This window comes from Pseudochaenichthys georgianus, chromosome 19 (genome assembly GCF_902827115.2).
Source record: "Pseudochaenichthys georgianus chromosome 19, fPseGeo1.2, whole genome shotgun sequence".
Lineage (NCBI taxonomy): Eukaryota > Metazoa > Chordata > Actinopteri > Perciformes > Channichthyidae > Pseudochaenichthys > Pseudochaenichthys georgianus.
In genome coordinates this window covers 27461158-27482495 of record NC_047521.1, presented here as the reverse complement: position 1 = coordinate 27482495, position 21338 = coordinate 27461158, and the positions used below count along the sequence as shown (strand labels likewise).

General features: G+C 41.0%; 1 protein-coding gene and 1 pseudogene across 1 annotated transcript; both read left to right on the top strand.

The window, feature by feature from the left end:
* The first annotated feature begins 1398 nt into the window (after window positions 1–1398).
* LOC117464630 (lactose-binding lectin l-2-like) lies at window positions 1399–7918 on the top strand (annotated as a pseudogene).
* Window positions 7919–16836: 8918 nt separating this feature from the next.
* Window positions 16837–17451, top strand: LOC117465032 (lactose-binding lectin l-2-like). Its single transcript, XM_034107872.2, has one exon. The coding sequence runs from the start codon at window positions 16901–16903 to the stop codon at window positions 17381–17383; it is 483 nt and encodes a 160-aa protein (XP_033963763.1). The 5' UTR covers window positions 16837–16900; the 3' UTR covers window positions 17384–17451.
* The last annotated feature ends 3887 nt before the right edge of the window (window positions 17452–21338 follow it).

Sequence of the window (21338 nt, the reverse complement as noted above, 5' to 3'; positions counted from 1 at the left end):
TGGTCGTGCGCAATCCTCCCTCGGAGTCCAGTTTTGGAAAGTCTGCCGTGGTTACATTCCATTTCAAAGAGCTGTTGACGCTCTGCGTAACCTTGTCACACTGCCACTCCAACATCCAATCACAGAGCTTGAGGACTAATCACGTAGTTTGTAAAGCAAAGCAGAGGTTGTAGTCCCAAACGATAGCTGAGGATTCTGGGTAGTGTAGTGTCTTCGGAAACTGTAGTGCCGAATCGAACAAACACAAAAGCATTGTTCACAATTTAAACCAATCAATATTGTGTGATTAACAAGGATAGACTGATGTTTTTTAGTGGATGAGTAATGCAGATATCACTGTGTAATCATTTGACAGAGAGGGGAATACTTCCGGTTTTACTATGAAAACTTCGAGACCGGAAAAAACTGTTTTCACCCAATGAGGGTTGACTCCAACTTTACATTGACGCTGCGTAAAGACGTAGTACACGTTCTCCTGGCGAGACCTCAAATCATCTTCGTAATATCTATCAAACTATAGATCCTACACATCGACTGGACGTGGATTCTAAGAGTACAATATACACTTCGAATCAGAAAGCGTTTTAATGGCCCAAACTATTGCACAATTTAGGATTTCCTAAAGTGTGGTCTGCCACAGGCAGCAGGAGCGGGGCTGTCAGCATCAGCTTGTAGATGGTATTTTAAACTCGATGCGCTCTGAAGCTACGGGGCGGCCGAGGAAAAAAAATACACATGCGTTAATCGCGTTAAAATAATTAGTGGCGTAATTTTTTTATTATCGGTCTTGAGAAGCAGGAAGTTATCGGTATCGGTTTCAAAAAACCAATATCGTGCATCCCTAGTATATAATAATGTGTTCAACATCTTCCATGGTGTTGCACCACTGGCACAGACTTGTTTCACTTCTACCCATTAAGTTTAGTTTCAGATTGAATACATGCACGTTTTATTAAACTGGTAGAGCTGGTGAAGGGATTATTAAGATACGAGATAAGATATCCCGAAGGAAATTGTTGTGCCAGAGTTACAAAGAGTCACGGCCCGTCCACACAGCAGCGTGCGTTGAAGCTTGCCGGCGGGCGTGTCTGAAACTCGACCAACAACCAATCACATGAATCTCCCGCCCCCTGACTCACAAGCAGCAGTTTTATTGGCTAGAGCTTGTACTGGCATATGATTCGATTGGCTGACGCTTCTGCCGAGGCTTCAAAAGTTGAACATTGCTCAACTTTTGCAGCGAGCCACGCCAGGAAAGCTCCGCGTCGCTTCCCACAATGCAGTTCGACGAAAAGTGACGTCACCCCATTTAAAGTGAATGGTGAAGCTTTCAACGCACGCCGCTGTGTGGACGGGCCGTTACTGAGCCCCCACCACCCCAGCTTCTGCCCAAGCATCATGGGCCGACTGGCCATCGGGACGTTCGGGACGAATTCCGATGGGCCGGTACTGAAGTGGGCCGGTCGGACGATGTGGGCCGGTCGGATAAGTCTAGAACCCCCCCGTTGACAATTCGCTAGCGGTATTTACTTGCCGGTCGGATAATTACTTGCGTTACCGAGGTGGGCCGGCGGTACCAAAGTGGGGCGGTCGAGAGTCCCGGGGTGATTTGTAGTCCCAGTCCGCCCCTGTAGGTTCAATGGGATTGTTATTTAATCATCACTCAATGTTCTATGTACATTTGTGGAGTGATGAGGCCCAAGCCTAGATGCCAAACTCAACTAAAGGCTGCTTCTAATAAACATTACAAACGTAAGTTGTCTGACTGAAATGCATTAATGGTCTGACATAATCACAAGGACACTGATTGAGCCTTGTTTATACATTTGGAGAATGGATCTCCCCTTTAAAGCTAGACTGAGTAACTTTTTCTGGACAATGCAACACTGCAGTCTTTATAGAAAGTAATGGGATAATGACAAAACTATCTAGTATTTCCTGTTAAGCCCCAAGCTTGTTTTTCAGGTCTCAGGCTCGAAAAGGACATTCCCAGAACAAATGACCATATCTTCCCTTCTAAAAGAGTTACATTAATAATATTTTTTCTCAAAGTATTGATATACCTGTGAGGTTGGATGTAGAAAAGTCAGAATTAATATCGATGTTTTTATTTTAAAGTAAATTCAGATTGAACATAGTAAAAACATGTAAATTATATGGTCCGTCACATAAACCCTTACTTATAGTGAAAACCACCCTTGAATGATGGGATGGTAGACTAAAAGCTTTAGGAATTCAAACTATAACATATAATAAGTACCCTGTTTCAAGATTGAGCAAACAAGTGAAATGTGACCTTTTTAGAGAGATTTAGCACAAAAAACCCACTTCTGGGGTCATTTGGGTGGATCTGCCTATCTCTGGCCCCCCTTGGTCGGTTTTTTTGCTGATTGCCATCTCTTTCAGCCGCTAGAGCCAATGGAATCGAGGAACAGGGAAAGTTCCACATACACACCACACGTGTACCAAATAAGGATTGAGAGAGTAGTGACGCGTAGCCACAACCGGAAGCTGATCGAGCAACTCTGGTGGCTACCATTAGCAGCTACATTTTATTCTCCGATTTTTACATACAAATCGAATGATGGATTATCAATACTTTTTTCAAAGTGACAGACACATTGGATTAACCTATGGATTAACGTTCAGCCGCGTTTTTATCGTTTTAATGCCATTGAACTCGACTTTTGATCAGAATAACAGCTAAAGGTGTATCTCCGTGTTTTGCTACGTTGTGTGATGTGTTGTCTGTATTTGCTTCCCCTGTCGCGAGTTCTGATCGCTCAGTGATGAGACTTATATTTCTATAATCTGTGGACTCTCAGCATGCTAGCTAAGCTTGTTTGTGCAGATCCGATAACCTTACCGATCGATTTATACCTAGAGTTTTGTGCTAAGTGCGTTAGCATGTTTTCGCTCAGGGCTCATTTAGACCCTTCTTGTGAGACTTGTGTTTTGTTTCTGTAAACATGGTTCGTATCATCAGTTAGCTGAGTTTCTTCCCGTTAGGAGGATATGACACATTCATCGTTTTTTAAATATTAAGAAGCCCTGAGACACAGTGTCGTGAAAAAAACCTGTTAAGACCCCGCCGGCGGTTAAGCAACGTCGGTGGTTGTTGAAACACTAGATCTAATAAATCAGAGAGGGTCAGCTCATAAGGCCTTCTGTTAGAAATGTTTACTATACAACTTTACATACACACAAACTCCACTGGTCCTTGTGTTAGTCAAACAGAATGATTGTGTTTTCAAATGTATCCATTTTTTTTTTTTTTTTTTTTTTTTTTCATGTTCTGTTGCCTATTAGCTTTACTTTATTTTTTTTTAAATTTAGTTTTTTTTTTTAAATCGTACGGTGTCCTTGGGTGTCATGAAAGGCGCCTAACAATAAAATGTATTATTATTATTATTATTATTATTATTATTATTAAATTACTATTCAATGTAGTAATTTGTATTTATGTATTTTTGTATTATTTATAGTTCTATATGTTTTGTTTTCACTTGAGAGCAGCTGAGAGAGCAGGTCAGTGTCTCTGTCTCTGGTGTTAAATGCTGTAATGAGCAGGACATCCAAAACTGTTAAAGTTAGGTTTTTACTTGTTCCGTGTGAATACATTAGAGCTCTGAAATAATGTTACAAATGTTCAAAGGTAATTTCATCAACATTCATTTACCCTAAGTTGGGAAGTCACTCTGGTATTGTTGTGGCTCAAACAAAATGTTTTCTTTTCACATTATGCAATAATACAACATTCATTTAATCTTCATCATGCAAGTATAAATGTAATATTCAAATAATTAGTAAAACAGTGACAACAGTGACATTTTGTATCCACAGATGCTGTATTTGACTTGCTTGTCTGTGTTGATTCAAACTATTGCAACATGTTTCCATGTCTTTTTCAGTCTCTGTATCAGATACATGTGGGAGCAGCACAGCTGTAACAACAGTTCCAGACAACCGTACACTACACATCTAACATGTGGGTCGTGATGAATACTCACCTCAGCTTTTCTCAAATAACTCACTATTAAAAATGCAATCTGTTGACGAACATAACAAAACAACTTAAAATCCCGTCTCACTGAGCTCTGTGAAAGATATGGTTCAATAACGCAGAAATGGTTTGCAATGAAAAGTATTTATCTTCTTTTTAACTTTAAGTTCAAATGACATATTAACAATCAACATCGGCACCTCTGCTGTTTCCCCGACTCAGACTGGGTGTGACCCTCGATAACAACGTGTCCTTCACTGCAAACATCGCTGCTACAACCCGCTGCTGCAGATACACGCTTTACAACATCAGGAGGATACGTCCCCAGCTGACCCAGAAAGCCACGCAGGTTCTGGTCCAGGCTCTCGTCACCTCACGCCTAGACTAATAATAATTCCTTACATTTATTATAGCGCTTTTCCAGTGCTCAAAGCGCTTTACAATACACACACATTTTTATACATGCAATGTCTGTGGACAATACCCACAGGAGCAAGTTCAGTGAAGTGTCTTGCCCAAGGACACAACGGCTTTACAGACGCAGCAGCGGCGGGTTTCACCCCTTGATCTGATGATCATTGCACACAGCGCACTGCTCCAACACCGTCCATCTTCACGCCTCGAGGTCATTGAGGCGGCTTTTACAAGTACACATTAGTATTATACATCTACTGTGGACAATACCCACAGGAGCAAAGCCGGTGAAGTGAACAAGATAAGATAAGATGGACTTTTATTAATCCCTCGTGGGGAAATTGTTTCTCTGCATTTGACCCATCTAGTGTAGGAGCAGTGTGCTGCCATTTTGAACGGCGCCCGGGGAGCAGTGGTGGGAACGTGCCTTGCTCAGGACACTTCGGTAGCACTTGGTCTTGCCGGGACTTGAACTGGTGACCTTCCATTTGGCAAGCCAAGTCCCTATCTAATTCGCCCAACAGTATCAACATGGAGATTTTTTCATTATACACATGTATACCTGCTTGTTGGTATTTAAAGTGTCTTTTTGTCCACGTCAGTCTCAGTGTATTAGATAAGTGTGGGAACAGCCACAGGTGGCAACAGCAAGGCAAGGCAAGTTTTATTTATTAAGACATTAAGCATTAAAAAAGAAAAGCTAATAAAATAAACATTAAGGAAAAATACATGGATAAATGTTACAGTGCAGTCTAAAATATGAATAGTTCAATTAACATTACAAGAAAAAGTACATGGATAAAAGTTACAGTGCAGTTAAAGATATGAAAGTTCAATTAAAAAGCAGCGACAAAAAGAAAAGTCTTCAGCCTGGATTTGAAAGTAGTCAGAGTTGCAGCGGACCTGCAGGTTCTGGAGTTTGTTCCAGATACTTGGAGCATAATAACTGAACGCTGCTTCTTCCTATGTTTATTCTGACTCTGGGGACAGAAAGCTGACCCAGTCCCTGAAGACCTGAGAGATCTGGATGGTTCATCATTTAGCAGGAGGTCAGTAATGTATTTGGGCCTAAACCCTTCAGTGCCTTGTATAAACCAGCAGCAGTACTTTAGAAATCTATTCTTTGACACACAGGAAGCCAGTGTGAAGACTTCAGAACCAGGAGTGATGTGATCCACTTTCTTAGTGTCAGTGACGTGACTCGAGCAGCGGCGTTCTGAATCAGCTGCAGCTTCCTAATAGAGTGTTTAGTGAGACCTGTGAAGACACCATTGCAGTAGTCGAGTCTACTGAAGATAAGGCATGGACACGTTTTCCAAATCCTGCTGTGACATTAGTCTTTTAATCCTTTAATCCCAGTTCCTTTAGGTGATAGTAGGCTGATTTAGTAACTGTTTTTAATGTGACTGTTGAAACTCAGGTCAGAGTCCATGACTACACCTAGATGTCTGGCTTTATCTGTTGGTTTGAACATTGCAGACTGAAGCTCAGCGCTAAACTTTTATACGTTCTGCCTTGGCTCCAAAAACCATTACCTCAGTTTTATCTTTGTTTAATTGGAGACAGTTCTGACACATCCAGTCATTGATTTGTTCAATGCACTTACTCAGTGTTTGAATTGGAGCATAGTCTCCTGGTGAAATTGTTAGGTACATTTGTGTGTCATCTGCATAGCTATGGTAACTTATTTTGTTGTTCTTCATTATCTGAGCCAGTGGTAGCATGTAGATGTTAAAGAGAAGAGGCCCCAAGATGGAGCCTTGAGGAACCCCACATGTCATATTTGTCAACTCACATATGTATTTACCTTTAGAAACAAAGTTGTTTCTGTCCTTTAAGTAGGATTCAAACCAATTTAGAACTGTTTCCGAAAGTCCACCCAGTTTTCCAGTCGGTCTAGTAATATGCTGTGGTCAACAGTGTCAAACGCAGCACTGAGATCTAATAATACTAACACTGAAGTTCTGCCACTGTCTGTGTTTAAGTGGATGTCATTAAAGACCTTTACAAGAGCAGTCTCAGTGCTGTGGTTTGGACGAAAGCCTGACTGGAGCACATCGAAACAGTTATTTAAATGCAAGAAATTACTCAACTGTTGAAAAACAACTTTTTCAATGATTTTACCTAGAAATGGCAGGTTTGATATGGGCCTGTAATTGTTCATTACTGAAGCATCTAGATTATTATTTTTAAGAGCGGTTTAATGAGTGTAACAGCTGTTCAAGTCCCATCAGTACCTACTCTTGGAATATTTTTAACGAACACACACATCAAGGTTTATGACACACTCACTGATGAAATGTTGTGATTGAGAGACAGACAGATTAACACACTTTACATATTGTCTCACTCAGGCCCCGTGGAGAGTAATGTACAATGCACGATCATTATTTTAACAAAGTGTTCTTCATCATTTCTCACATGCACAGCAAAGTAACGTATACAATCTCTAACAACAGAACATTCAGAAAGGATGATTTCAAAGTGCGGACCCACTTTTTTGTCTTTAGTGTGATGTGCTGGTTAGTCTATTTCTTTGCATGAAAAATCTTATTTCAACACACTTCGACAGACTGTGATCACTGACCATTAACATTTTCTTGCGGAAAAGCATGTTTTTCTGGGACTCTTTGGCAGTCCAAACGTTTTATTTAATACCTGTATTTGGTTTTGATTGAAAATAAATGATTGATTTCGTGTGACATCGCCAGCTGAGCCGGTAGTCTTTTTTAGCTGATGTCCAGACACTGTGTGGTTGTGTGAAACAGACAGAGTATGCCAAGTTCAGTTGACCAATAACATTAAGCCAACAGTGAAAACACCCTCTCCGATGCATATAAAAAGCACCCGGTCATCTGTATCCTTCAGAGTCTCTATCCCATCGAACGCTTCAAATAACTCAACCGACAACCAACCCTTCCTCCTGCGCCTGTGACGGAGAGACATCATCATGCTGTGTTCCTCTTCCTGTTGGGTCTGGCTCTGGGTGCTGCGTCTCCTTCAGATGACCCTCAAGTGAAGCTTCAGCGTGGCAACTGTCCTATGTTCTGGTTCGCCTTCAACGACCGCTGCTACAAGTACACCGCCGCACATTTGACCTGGGCTGAAGCAGAGTTCCACTGTGTGTCAGACGGAGCCAACCTGGTGTCTATCCACAGTCAGGCCGAAGATGATTTTGTCACATCACTGATCAAGAACTTTGACCCTAGTGAGGGATTGACCTGGATCGGACTCAGTGACGTCCACCAAGAAGGAAGATGGATGTGGTCTGATGGGTCTGCAGCCAAGGTATTCTTTTGGCAATCAGGAGAGCCGAACAATAACAATGGAAAAAGAAAACTGTGGCCACACCAACCACAATCCTAAATGGAACGATACATATTGTTGGGCTTATTCTCCCTCAGTTTGTGCATCTCGCATAACTTGTCCTTAGCAACTGAGATGTTACATTATGTCTGATTGAACCAGGTCACTGTAAAACGGTTACTCTGTTAACATGCTTTGGACCACAATAAAGACATGAATGTACACTTCTATGTGTGTAAAGAAGTCATTTTAACCAACCTTTATTTCCATACATTTTATATATTTACACAGGTAATTCGATTGAATACGATCTCAAACTTAAATGAATGAAAACACATACAAGTGTGTGTGTTTCATGTGTGCATAAACATATGCATTTCTCTTTGTTTCTCAATTTTGAATTGGATTTCAAGAAAATGAACAAGATACAGAAAAATACATAATTAAAAAGAAATGACAATTATAGTTAATTAAATTAATAATTGAACTCAAAATAACAACAAAAACTAATAAAAACAGAGAGAAAAAATACTATATAAACCAATAATTAAAATGTATTAATAAAAAACAATCAATATATATTTTTTTAAATATACATCAGGTAAGAATCATATCATACTGTCACCCCTCACCTTTCACCACAACAATAATATTCATGTTAAGGTTCATAATTGTTCCTACATCAAGATCATATAACCAGACCAAGTATTACTGTATCAGCCTGTCCTCCTACAAAAACGACCATATATTGTTTCATGCCCTTATTACGACCCAGAGACACGTTTTAAAGTGTATGTTGTTTCTTACACGACCACTAGGTGCTCTAGTGGTCGTGCGCAATCCTCCCTCGGAGTCCAGTTTTGGAAAGTCTGCCGTGGTTACATTCCATTTCAAAGAGCTGTTGACGCTCTGCGTAACCTTGTCACACTGCCACTCCAACATCCAATCACAGAGCTTGAGGACTAATCACGTGGTTTGTAAAGCAAAGCAGAGGTTGTAGTCCCAAACGATAGCTGAGGATTCTGGGTAGTGTAGTGTCTTCGGAAACTGTAGTGCCGAATCGAACAAACACAAAAGCATTGTTCACAATTTAAACCAATCAATATTGTGTGATTAACAAGGATACACTGATGTTTTTTAGTGGATGAGTAATGCAGATATCACTGTGTAATCATTTGACAGAGAGGGGAATACTTCCGGTTTTACTATGAAAACTTCGAGACCGGAAAAACTGTTTTCACCCCATGAGGGTTGACTCCAACTTTACATTGACGCTGCGTAAAGACGTAGTACACGTTCTCCTGGCGAGACCTCAAATCATCTTCGTAATATCTATCAAACTATAGATCCTACACATCGACTGGACGTGGATTCTAAGAGTACAATATACACTTCGAATCAGAAAGCGTTTTAATGGCCAAACTATTGCACAATTTAGGATTTTCCTAAAGTGTGGTCTGCCACAGGCAGCAGGAGCGGGGCTGTCAGCATCAGCTTGTAGATGGTATTTTAAACTCGATGCGCTCTGAAACTACGGGGCGGCCGAGGAAAAAAAATACACATGCGTTAATCGCGTTAAAATAATTAGTGGCGTAACATTTTTTTTATTATCGGTCTTGAGAAGCAGGAAGTTATCGGTATCGGTTTCAAAAAACCAATATCGTGCATCCCTAGTATATAATAATGTGTTCAACATCTTCCATGGTGTTGCAACCACTGGCACAGACTTGTTTCACTTCTACCCATTAAGTTTAGTTTCAGATTGAATACATGCACGTTTTATTAAACTGGTAGAGCTGGTGAAGGGATTATTAAGATACGAGATAAGATATCCCGAAGGAAATTGTTGTGCCAGAGGTTACAAAGAGTCACGGCCCGTCCACACAGCAGCGTGCGTTGAAGCTTGCCGGCGGGCGTGTCTGAAACTCGACCAACAACCAATCACATGAATCTCCCGCCCCCTGACTCACAAGCAGCAGTTTTATTGGCTAGAGCTTGTACTGGCATATGATTCGATTGGCTGACGCTTCTGCCGAGGCTTCAAAAGTTGAACATTGCTCAACTTTTGCAGCGAGCCACGCCAGGAAAGCTCCGCGTCGCTTCCCACAATGCAGTTCGACGAAAAGTGACGTCACCCCATTTAAAGTGAATGGTGAAGCTTTCAACGCACGCCGCTGTGTGGACGGGCCGTTACTGAGCCCCCACCACCCCAGCTTCTGCCCAAGCATCATGGGCCGACTGGCCATCGGGACGTTCGGGACGAATTCCGATGGGCCGGTACTGAAGTGGGCCGGTCGGACGATGTGGGCCGGTCGGATAAGTCTAGAACCCCCCCGTTGACAATTCGCTAGCGGTATTTACTTGCCGGTCGGATAATTACTTGCGTTACCGAGGTGGGCCGGCGGTACCAAAGTGGGGCGGTCGAGAGTCCCGGGGTGATTTGTAGTCCCAGTCCGCCCCTGTAGGTTCAATGGGATTGTTATTTAATCATCACTCAATGTTCTATGTACATTTGTGGAGTGATGAGGCCCAAGCCTAGATGCCAAACTCAAACTAAAGGCTGCTTCTAATAAACATTACAAACGTAAGTTGTCTGACTGAAATGCATTAATGGTCTGACATAATCACAAGGACACTGATTGAGCCTTGTTTATACATTTGGAGAATGGATCTCCCCTTTAAAGCTAGACTGAGTAACTTTTTCTGGACAATGCAACACTGCAGTCTTTATAGAAAGTAATGGGATAATGACAAAACTATCTAGTATTTCCTGTTAAGCCCCAAGCTTGTTTTTCAGGTCTCAGGCTCGAAAAGGACATTCCCAGAACAAATGACCATATCTTCCCTTCTAAAAGAGTTACATTAATAATATTTTTTCTCAAAGTATTGATATACCTGTGAGTTGGATGTAGAAAAGTCAGAATTAATATCGATGTTTTTTATTTTAAAGTAAATTCAGATTGAACATAGTAAAAACATGTAAATTATATGGTCCGTCACATAAACCCTTACTTATAGTGAAAACCACCCTTGAATGATGGGATGGTAGACTAAAAGCTTTAGGAATTCAAACTATAACATATAATAAGTACCCTGTTTCAAGATTGATGCAAACAAGTGAAATGTGACCTTTTTAGAGAGATTTAGCACAAAAAACCCACTTCTGGGGTCATTTGGGTGGAATCTTGCCTATCTCTTGGCCCCCCTTGGTCGGTTTTGCTGATTGCCATCTCTTTCTAGCCGCTAGAGCCAATGGAATCGAGGGAAAGTTTCCACATACACACACACGTTACCAAATAAGGAGTGAGAGTGACGCGTAGCCACAACCGGAAGCTGCGATACACTCTGGTGGCTACCATTAGCAGCTACATTTTATTCTCCGATTTTTACATACAAATCGAATGATGGATTATCAATACTTTTTTCAAAAGTGACAGACACATTGGATTAACCTATGGATTAACGTTCAGCCGCGTTTTTATCGTTTTAATGCCATTGAACTCGACTTTTGATCAGAATAACAGCTAAAGGTGTATCTCCGTGTTTTGCTACGTTGTGTGATGTGTTGTCTGTATTTGCTTCCCCTGTCGCGAGTTCTGATCGCTCAGTGATGAGACTTATATTTCTATAATCTGTGGACTCTCAGCATGCTAGCTAAGCTTGTTTGTGCAGATCCGATAACCTTACCGATCGATTTATACCTAGAGTTTTGTGCTAAGTGCGTTAGCATGTTTTCGCTCAGGGCTCATTTAGACTCTTCTTGTGAGACTTGTGTTTTGTTTCGGTAAACATGGTTCGTATCATCAGTTAGCTGAGTTTCTTCCCGTTAGGAGGATATGACACATTCATAGTCTTTTAAATATTAAGAAGCCCTGAGACGCAGTGTCGTGAAAAAAACCTGTTAAGACCCCGCCAGCGGTTAAGCAACGTCGGTGGTTGTTGAAACACTAGATCTAATAAATCAGAGAGGGTCAGCTCATAAGGCCTTCTGTTAGAAATGTTTACTATAAACTTTACATACACACAAACTCCACTGGTCATTGTGTTAGTCAAACAGAATGATTGTGTTATCAAATGTATCCATTTTTTTAATTTTTTAATTTTTTTATCATGTTCTGTTGCCTATTAGCTTTTACTTTATTATTTGAATTTTTTTTTTTGAATTTTTTTTTTTAAATAGTACGGTGTCCTTGGGTGTCATGAAAGGTGCCTAAAAATAAAATGCATTATTATTATTATTATTATTATTATTAAATTACTATTCAATGTAGTAATTTGTATTTATGTATTTTTGTATTATTTATAGTTCTATATGTTTTGTTTTCACTTGAGAGCAGCTGAGAGAGCAGGTCAGTGTCCTCTTGGTGTTACATGCTGTAATGAGCAGGACATCCAAAAGGTCTGACTGTTAAAGTTAGGTTTTTACTTGTTCCGTGTGAATACATTAGAGCTCTGAAATTACAAATGTTCAAAGGTAATTTCATCAACATTCATTTACCCTAAGTTGGGAAGTCACTCTATTGTTGTGGCTCAAACAAAATGTTTCACATTATGCAATAATACAACATTCATTTAATCTTCATCATGCAAGTACAAATGTAATATTCAAAGAATTAGTAAAACAGTAAACAGTGACATTTTGTATCCACAGATGCTGTATTTGACTTGCTTGTCTGTGTTGATTCAAACTATTGCAACATGTTTCCATGTCTTTTTCAGTCTCTGTATCAGATACATGTGGGAGCAGCACAGCTGTAACAACAGTTCCAGACAACCGTACACTACACATCTAACATGTGGGTCGTGATGAATACTCACCTCAGCTTTTCTCAAATAACTCACTATTAAAAATGCAATCTGTTGACGAACATAACAAAACAACTTAAAATCCCGTCTCACTGAGCTCTGTGAAAGATATGGTTCAATAACGCAGAAATGGTTTGCAATGAAAAGTATTTATCTTCTTTTTAACTTTAAGTTCAAATGACATATTAACAATCAACATCGGCACCTCTGTTGTTTTCCCCGACTCAGACTGCAAGGAATCTGGGTGTGACCCTCGATAACAACGTGTCCTTCACTGCAAACATCGCTGCTACAAACCCGCTGCTGCAGATACACGCTTTACAACATCAGGAGGATACGTCCCCAGCTGACCCAGAAAAGCCACGCAGGTTCTGGTCCAGGCTCTCGTCACCTCAACGCCTAGACTAATAATAATTCCTTACATTTATTATAGCGCTTTTCCAGATGCTCAAAGCGCTTTACAAATACACACATTTGTTATACATGCAATGTACTGTGGACAATACCCACAGGAGCAAGTTCAAGTGAAGTGTCTTGCCCAAGGACACAACGGCTTTACAGACGCAGCAGCGGCGGGGTTTCACCCCTTGATCAATGCACAGCGCACTGCGCCACACCGTCCATCTTCACGCCTCGGGGTCATCGAGGCGCTTTTACAAGTACACATTGATAGTATACATGTACTGTGGACAATACCCACAGGAGCAAATCCGGGTGAAGTGTCTTGCCCGGACAACGGCCTGACGCAGTGGCGGCATGAGCGGGTTTCGAACTGGAGTTCCCCAGCACCCCCCTTGATCTGATGATCGGATGCACAGACCACTGCGTACAATGGTACTTGCGTACCATGCTGCAAATGGATCTGGCCCTTCCTACATCCAGGACATGGTTAAACCGTACACCCCAGCACGTGCACTCCGCTCTGCATCAGCCAAACGACTCGCTGCACCCTCGCTGCGAGGGGGACCCAAGTTCCCATCAGCAGAAACACGTGGGTTTGCTATCCTGGCTCCAAGATGGTGGAATGAGCTCCCCATTGACATCAGGACAGCAGAAAGCTCACACACCTTCCAGACTGAAAACTCATCTCTTTCGACTCCAGTTCGAGCGATAGAACTATTAACAAAGCACTTATATACTAATAAAGGACTGGCTTATCTAAAGCCAGTTGAGTAGCACTTGAAATGTTTGCTCTATGAAGCCTGATGTACTTTATGATTCTGTTTTCTTCAAGGTTATATTCCTGGTCGAACGCACTTATTGTAAGTCGCTTTGGATAAAAGCGTCAGCTAAATGCAATGTAATGTAATGTAATGTAATATGAACAGGGACGAAACTCATTTTTTGAGCAAATGTAATTTAATAAAAATGAGGAAAGTCGACGGGATCTCAAAGACAATCTCAAAGTTATAACTCTCATCAAAGATGCATCGTGTAGTTTTAAAGATGCTTTTTGTAAAAAAAAAAGTAAATAATTGTTGGAAAGCTAGATCTTATAAATCAGAGCGGTGATCTGTTCATACTAAGTGTCGGAGAAAGGTCTCGTGAAAAGTATGTCGGAGGTCCGGAATTTTCGTACAAATGTGGGAAGGTCATTTTATCAACATTCATTTAGCCTACGTTGAGAAGTCACTCTGGTAATGTGGTGTCCTAAATAAAATGTTTTAAAAGGATGTTATAAATGAATTGTTCCTTTTCGTGTTCATTGTGCAAGTACACAGGTAATATTCAAATAATTAGCAGGAACAGTGAACAAGATAAGATAAGATAAGATGGACTTTTATTAATCCCTCGTGGGGAAATTGTTTCTCTGCATTTGACCCATCCTAGTGTTAGGCGCCCGGGGAGCAGTGTGGGGAACGGTGCCTTGGTAGCACTTCGTAGCACTTAGTCTTGCCGGGACTTGAACTGGTGACCTTCCAGTTGCCAAGCCAAGTCCCTATCGACTTCGCCACCACCGCCCAACAGTATCAACATGGAGATTTTTCATTATACACATGTATCACCTGCTTGTTGGTATTTTAAAGTGTCTTTTGTCCACGTCAGTCTCAGTGTATTAGATAAGTGTGGGAACAGCACAGGTGCCAACAGCAAGGCAAGGTAAGGCAAGTTTATTTATATAGCACTTTTCAACGCAAGGCAATTCAAAGTGCTTTACAAAAAAATGAAAGACATTAAGCATTAAAAAAGAAAAGCTAATAAAATAAACATTAAGGAAAAATACATGGATAAAAGTTACAGTGCAGTTTAAGATATTAATAGTTCAATTAAAAGCAGCGACAAAAAGAAAAGTCTTCTTGCTGGATTTAAAAGTAGTCAGAGTTGCAGCGGACCTGCAGGTTTCTGGGAGTCTGTTCCAGATACTTGGAGCATAATAACTGAACGCTGCTTCTCCATGTTTAGTTCTGACTCTGGGGACAGAAAGCTGACCAGTCCCTGAAGACCTGAGATATCTGGATGGTTCATAATTTAGCAGGAGGTCAGAAATGTATTTTGGGCCTAAACCATTCAGTGCTTTATAAACCAGCAGCAGTATTTAGAAATCTATTCTTTGACACACAGGAAGCCAGTGTAAAGACTTCAGAGCAGGAGTGAGGTGATCCACTTCCTTAGTGTCAGTGAGGACTCAAGCAGCGGCGTTCTGAATCAGCTGCAGCTTCCTAATAGATGTTTTAGTGAGACCTGTGAAGACACCATTACAGTAGTCGAGTCTACTGAAGATAAAGGCATGGACACGTTTTTCCAAATCCTGCTGTGACATTAGTCTTTAATCCTAGATATGTTCTTTAGGTGATAGTAGGCTGATTTAGTAACTGTTTTAATGTGACTGTTGAAACTCAGGTCAGAGTCCATGACTACACCTAGATTTCTGACTTTATCTGTTGGTTTGAACATTGCAGACTGAAGCTCAGCGCTAACTTTTAAACGTTCTGCCTTGGCTCCAAAAACCATTACCTCAGTTTTATCTTTGTTTAATTGGAGAAAGTTCTGACACATCCAGTCATTGATTTGTTCAATGCACTTACTCAGTGTTTGAATTGGAGCATAGTCTCCTGGTGAAATTGTTACGTACATTTGTGTGTCATCTGCATAGCTATGGTAACTTATTTTGTTGATCTTCATTATCTGAGCCAGTGGTAGCATGTAGATGTTAAAGAGAAGAGGCCCCAAGATGGAGCCTTGAGGAACCCCACATGTCATATTTGTCAACTCACATATGTATTTACCTTTAGAAACAAAGTTGTTTCTGTCCTTTAAGTAGGATTCAAACCAATTTAGAACTGTTTCCGAAAGTCCACCCAGTTTTCCAGTCGGTCTAGTAATATGTTGTGGTCAACAGTGTCAAACGCAGCACTGAGATCTAATAATACTAACACTGAAGTTCTGCCACTGTCTGTGTTTAAGTGGATGTCATTAAAGACCTTTACAAGAGCAGTCTCAGTGCTGTGGTTTGGACGAAAGCCTGACTGGAGCACATCGAAACAGTTATTTAAATGCAAGAAATTACTCAACTGTTGAAAAACAACTTTTTCAATGATTTTACCTAGAAATGGCAGGTTTGATATGGGCCTGTAATTGTTCATTACTGAAGCATCTAGATTATTATTTTTAAGAGCGGTTTAATGAGTGTAACAGCTGTTCAAGTCCCATCAGTACCTACTCTTGGAATATTTTTAACGAACACACACATCAAGGTTTATGACACACTCACTGATGAAATGTTGTGATTGAGAGACAGACAGATTAACACACTTTACATATTGTCTCACTCAGGCCCCGTGGAGAGTAATGTACAATGCACGATCAATTATTTTAACAAAGTGTTCTTCATCATTTCTCACATGCACAGCAAAGTAACGTATACAATCTCTAACAACAGAACATTCAGAAAGGATGATTTCAAAGTGCGGACCCACTTTTTTGTCTTTAGTGTGATGTGCTGGTTAGTCTATTTCTTTGCATGAAAATCTTATTTCAACACACTTCGACAGACTGTGATCACTGACCATTAACATTTTCTTGCGGAAAAGCATGTTTTTCTGGGACTCTTTGGCAGTCCAAACGTTTTATTTAATACCTGTATTTGGTTTGATTGAAAATAAATGATTGATTTCGTGTGACATCGCCAGCTGAGCCGGTAGTCTTTTTTTAGCTGATGTCCAGACACTGTGTGGTTGTGTGAAACAGACAGAGTATGCCAAGTTCAGTTGACCAATAACATTAAGCCAACAGTGAAAACACCCTCTCCGATGCATATAAAAAGCACCCGGTCATCTGTATCCTTCAGAGTCTCTATCCCATCGAACGCTTCAAATAAACTCAACCGACAACCAACCCTTCCTCCTGCGCCTGTGACGGAGAGACATCATCATGCTGTTGTTCCTCTTCCTGTTGGGTCTGGCTCTGGGTGCTGCGTCTCCTTCAGATGACCCTCAAGTGAAGCTTCAGCGTGGCAACTGTCCTATGTTCTGGTTCGCCTTCAACGACCGCTGCTACAAGTACACCGCCGCACATTTGACCTGGGCTGAAGCAGAGTTCCACTGTGTGTCAGACGGAGCCAACCTGGTGTCTATCCACAGTCAGGCCGAAGATGATTTTGTCACATCACTGATCAAGAACTTTGACCCTAGTGAGGGATTGACCTGGATCGGACTCAGTGACGTCCACCAAGAAGGAAGATGGATGTGGTCTGATGGGTCTGCAGCCAAGGTATTCTTTTGGCAATCAGGAGAGCCGAACAATAACAATGGAAAAGAAAACTGTGGCCACACCAACCACAATCCTAAATGGAACGATACATATTGTTGGGCTTATTCTCCCTCAGTTTGTGCATCTCGCATAACTTGTCCTTAGCAACTGAGATGTTACATTATGTCTGATTGAACCAGGTCACTGTAAAACGGTTACTCTGTTAACATGCTTTGGACCACAATAAAGACATGAATGTACACTTCTATGTGTGTAAAGAAGTCATTTTAACCAACCTTTATTTCCATACATTTTATATATTTACACAGGTAATTCGATTGAATACGATCTCAAACTTAAATGAATGAAAACACATACAAGTGTGTGTGTTTTCATGTGTGCATAAACATATGCATTCTCTTTGTTTCTCAATTTTGAATTGGATTTCAAGAAAATGAACAAGATACAGAAAAATACATAATTAAAAAGAAATGACAATTATAGTTAATTAAATTAATAATTGAACTCAAAATAACAACAAAAACTAATAAAAACAGAGAGAAAAAATACTATATAAACCAATAATTAAAATGTATTAATAAAAACAATCAATATATATTTTTTTAAATATACATCAGGTAAGAATCATATCATACTGTCACCCCTCACCTTTCACCACAACAATAATATTCATGTTAAGGTTCATAATTGTTCCTACATCAAGATCATATAACCAGACCAAGTATTACTGTATCAGCCTGTCCTCCTACAAAAAACGACCATATATTGTTCATGCCCTTATTACGACCCAGAGACACGTTTTAAAGTGTATGTTGTTTCTTACACGACCACTAGGTGCTCTAGTGGTCGTGCGCAATCCTCCCTCGGAGTCCAGTTTTGGAAAGTCTGCCGTGGTTACATTCCATTTCAAAGAGCTGTTGACGCTCTGCGTAACCTTGTCACACTGCCACTCCAACATCCAATCACAGAGCTTGAGGACTAATCACGTGGTTTGTAAAGCAAAGCAGAGGTTGTAGTCCCAAACGATAGCTGAGGATTCTGGGTAGTGTAGTGTCTTCGGAAACTGTAGTGCCGAATCGAACAAACACAAAAGCATTGTTCACAATTTAAACCAATCAATATTGTGTGATTAACAAGGATACACTGATGTTTTTTAGTGGATGAGTAATGCAGATATCACTGTAATCATTTGACTGAGAGGGGAATACTTCCGGTTTTACTATGAAAACTTCGAGACCGGAAAAACTGTTTTCACCCCATGAGGGTTGACTCCAACTTTACATTGACGCTGCGTAAAGACGTAGTACACGTTCTCCTGGCGAGACCTCAAATCATCTTCGTAATATCTATCAAACTATAGATCCTACACATCGACTGGACGTGGATTCTAAGAGTACAATATACACTTCGAATCAGAAAGCGTTTTAATGGCCAAACTATTGCACAATTTAGGATTTTCCAGAAAGGGTTATTTGTGAATAAACGACCCTCGGGAGCGTTTGCAATCAACGGGAGCATGTTGTTACTTACACGACCACTAGAGGTGCTACACTTTAAAACGTGACTAGGTCGTAATAAGCTGCTGAACAATCGACCTATTTGGTCGTTTTTTGTGGGAGGACAGGCTGCTAAAATTCAAACAAAAGGTCTGAATACAAAATGCATTTACATTTGGCTGGCAGAGAACTCACTTCTCCATAGTTTCTCCTTGTGACTGGACTTATAACATTCACACTGTACATTTGATATTGAATTGAATTGAATACTCCATTCCATGCACACTTAATAATATACTGCTTATATTATGTATATTGTGTTAACAGAAAATTGGCCCTTCAATAGTGTTTTTATTTGTCAGACAGTTTATAGATGTTTTATCTTCACGGTCATCTGTATATGTTGTCTACTCTCTAATGCTGGTTTATTTCTATTGTGACATGTTTCTATTTTAGAATGTGTTATTTCCACTCTTTTAATTTGTTGTTATGTGCAATGCCTTGTTTTCAAAATTGGGATTCATAAAGTACATTTTATTTAATCTTATTTACACTGAACCAAATGTATTTACATGTAATGCAGCTTTTACTCAGTAGATGGCAGCAGAGCCCAGTATTTATGTTTTAAATATTTTTGTTTAACCCTTATGTTGTGTTCGGGTCTCCCGTGACCCGTTTCAAGTTCAGGCTTCATGATATCCTCCACAACAGCTATATGAACACAACTGATTTTGACAATTTTAGCCAAGTCTGAAGGTCTGAAAGTGTATAATTTGGTGTTCGGGTCTGGGAAGACCCAGCAGAATAGTTTTGAGTCACTCGGGGTGAAATGTGGCCCTATCAATATTCATCTCTGACTTTGGACACCCCTCCCCCCCCTTCATCCACTGTAACAATAATTTAAAACTCTTTTTGTGGAGATTGTATTCTAATATGAGTCTATTACAGTGACGTGCGGTGAGCTTCATGGCTGGTGAGGCACTGACTCAGAGTCAGATTTACAAATATTATATTTTGACCTTAAAGGTGGGGTAGGTAAGTTTCAGAAACCGGCTCGAGATACACTTGTTGTTATATTCCATGGAATGCTCTTAACATCCCGATAGCAATGAATATCTGAAGTGCTTTGACAACAAATCCATACAAAAATGTCATCTGTAGAAGCCGTGATACTGATGGCCTACCTGCCTGTCAGCCTTCCATCAGGGCACACACTTATCTCGTGCCCTCATTGGTCATGTGCGCGTTCGTGTGTGTTGGGGGAGGGGCTCTGTGAGGAAGTGGCAGATTTTCTCTGGTTGTGTATTTTCAAATTCTAGCCGGTTTCTCAAACTTACCTACCCCACCTTTAATCGAAATATTCGGTTATTTTCAAAAGCTTTTTTAGTCTGATGCTTCGATTCATTTTAAAGAGACCGTTCAACAAAAGGATACCCACAATCTAAATATTGGATTGTTCTTTCTTAGTAACATTCCATTTTCATTACCTTGATTTGAAGATGAAGTCCATGCTCTCCTTCTGGACAGCAATCTCTATTACTTGTTTGTAAAAGTCCTCCTTATCTTCCTGTAGTTTCAAAAGTCTAGTTTGTTGTTCGCGTCTACCGTCCCTGTGTAGAATAACAGTAGCAACAAGAACCTGTGGGCTCACGTGCGCCCCCTTCAGTGCGGCAGAGGTTATGGCTGCCTCCCCTGGTGCTTTTCTCATTGCTGTTGTACGATGAGACCAGCGAGCCTAAATATCATATATACGTGAAATAAGTTATTTAGAGATTATGGATGGCGAGGATAAATGTAATAAAGGGATCTACAAACATTACATTGGTGACATACAGTGAGATGGTGCAGGCATGCGCTGAGGGCCCGCTTCCAGCCAGTTTCTGTGGGGTGACGCATTCTGAGGTGAGGCAGGGCTCATCTGTGCCTCACCTCACCCCACAGTACGGCCCCTACACACGGCGGCGTGCGTTGCCGCTTGGCGGTGGGCGTGTCTTGAGCTTGGGGAGTCAACGCGAGCAGCCCGACCAACAACCAACCACATGAATGTCCCGCCCCGGACATACAAAGCAAAGCATTCATGCTACATCCATGCTGGCTAAATATACTGTCTGCTTGCTAGCTGTCCATTCAAACGAAGCACACTGGATATAAACTCCCCAAACAAGCGACAACCTACCCGTTTCCCCCACTGTCTCTGCCACCTCCCCCCATGCCTGGCTCCTCCGGTTTGTGTCCCTGTATGTTCCCTACCGCACGATCATTTTCTCCTCCTTTTGTTGACATATGGGAAATAGCTGCGGTCTGGCTCTCCCAACATACACCCGGTTTGATTGGCTACTGCTTGTACTGTCAGATTTACATACGAGGGATTTGATTGGCTGACGCCTCCGTCGAGGCGGCAAAAGTAGAACATTGCTCTACTTTTGCAGCGAGCACCTCGAGAGAAGCTACGCTTTGCTCCCACAATGCAGTTCGGTGAATCGTTGAAGCGGCAACGCACGCCGCCGTGTGTAGGGGGCGTAACTGGCTGGAGAGCGCTCACAAAATAAGTGCCCGCGCTACATTAGTGCGCCCAGCCAGTTACTGTGGGCTTACGAGAGGCA

Bases quoted from the DNA above. Each gene is read 5' to 3' on its own strand.
- LOC117465032 (XM_034107872.2), top strand. From the start codon at position 16,901: ATGCTGTTGTTCCTCTTCCTGTTGGGTCTGGCTCTGGGTGCTGCGTCT.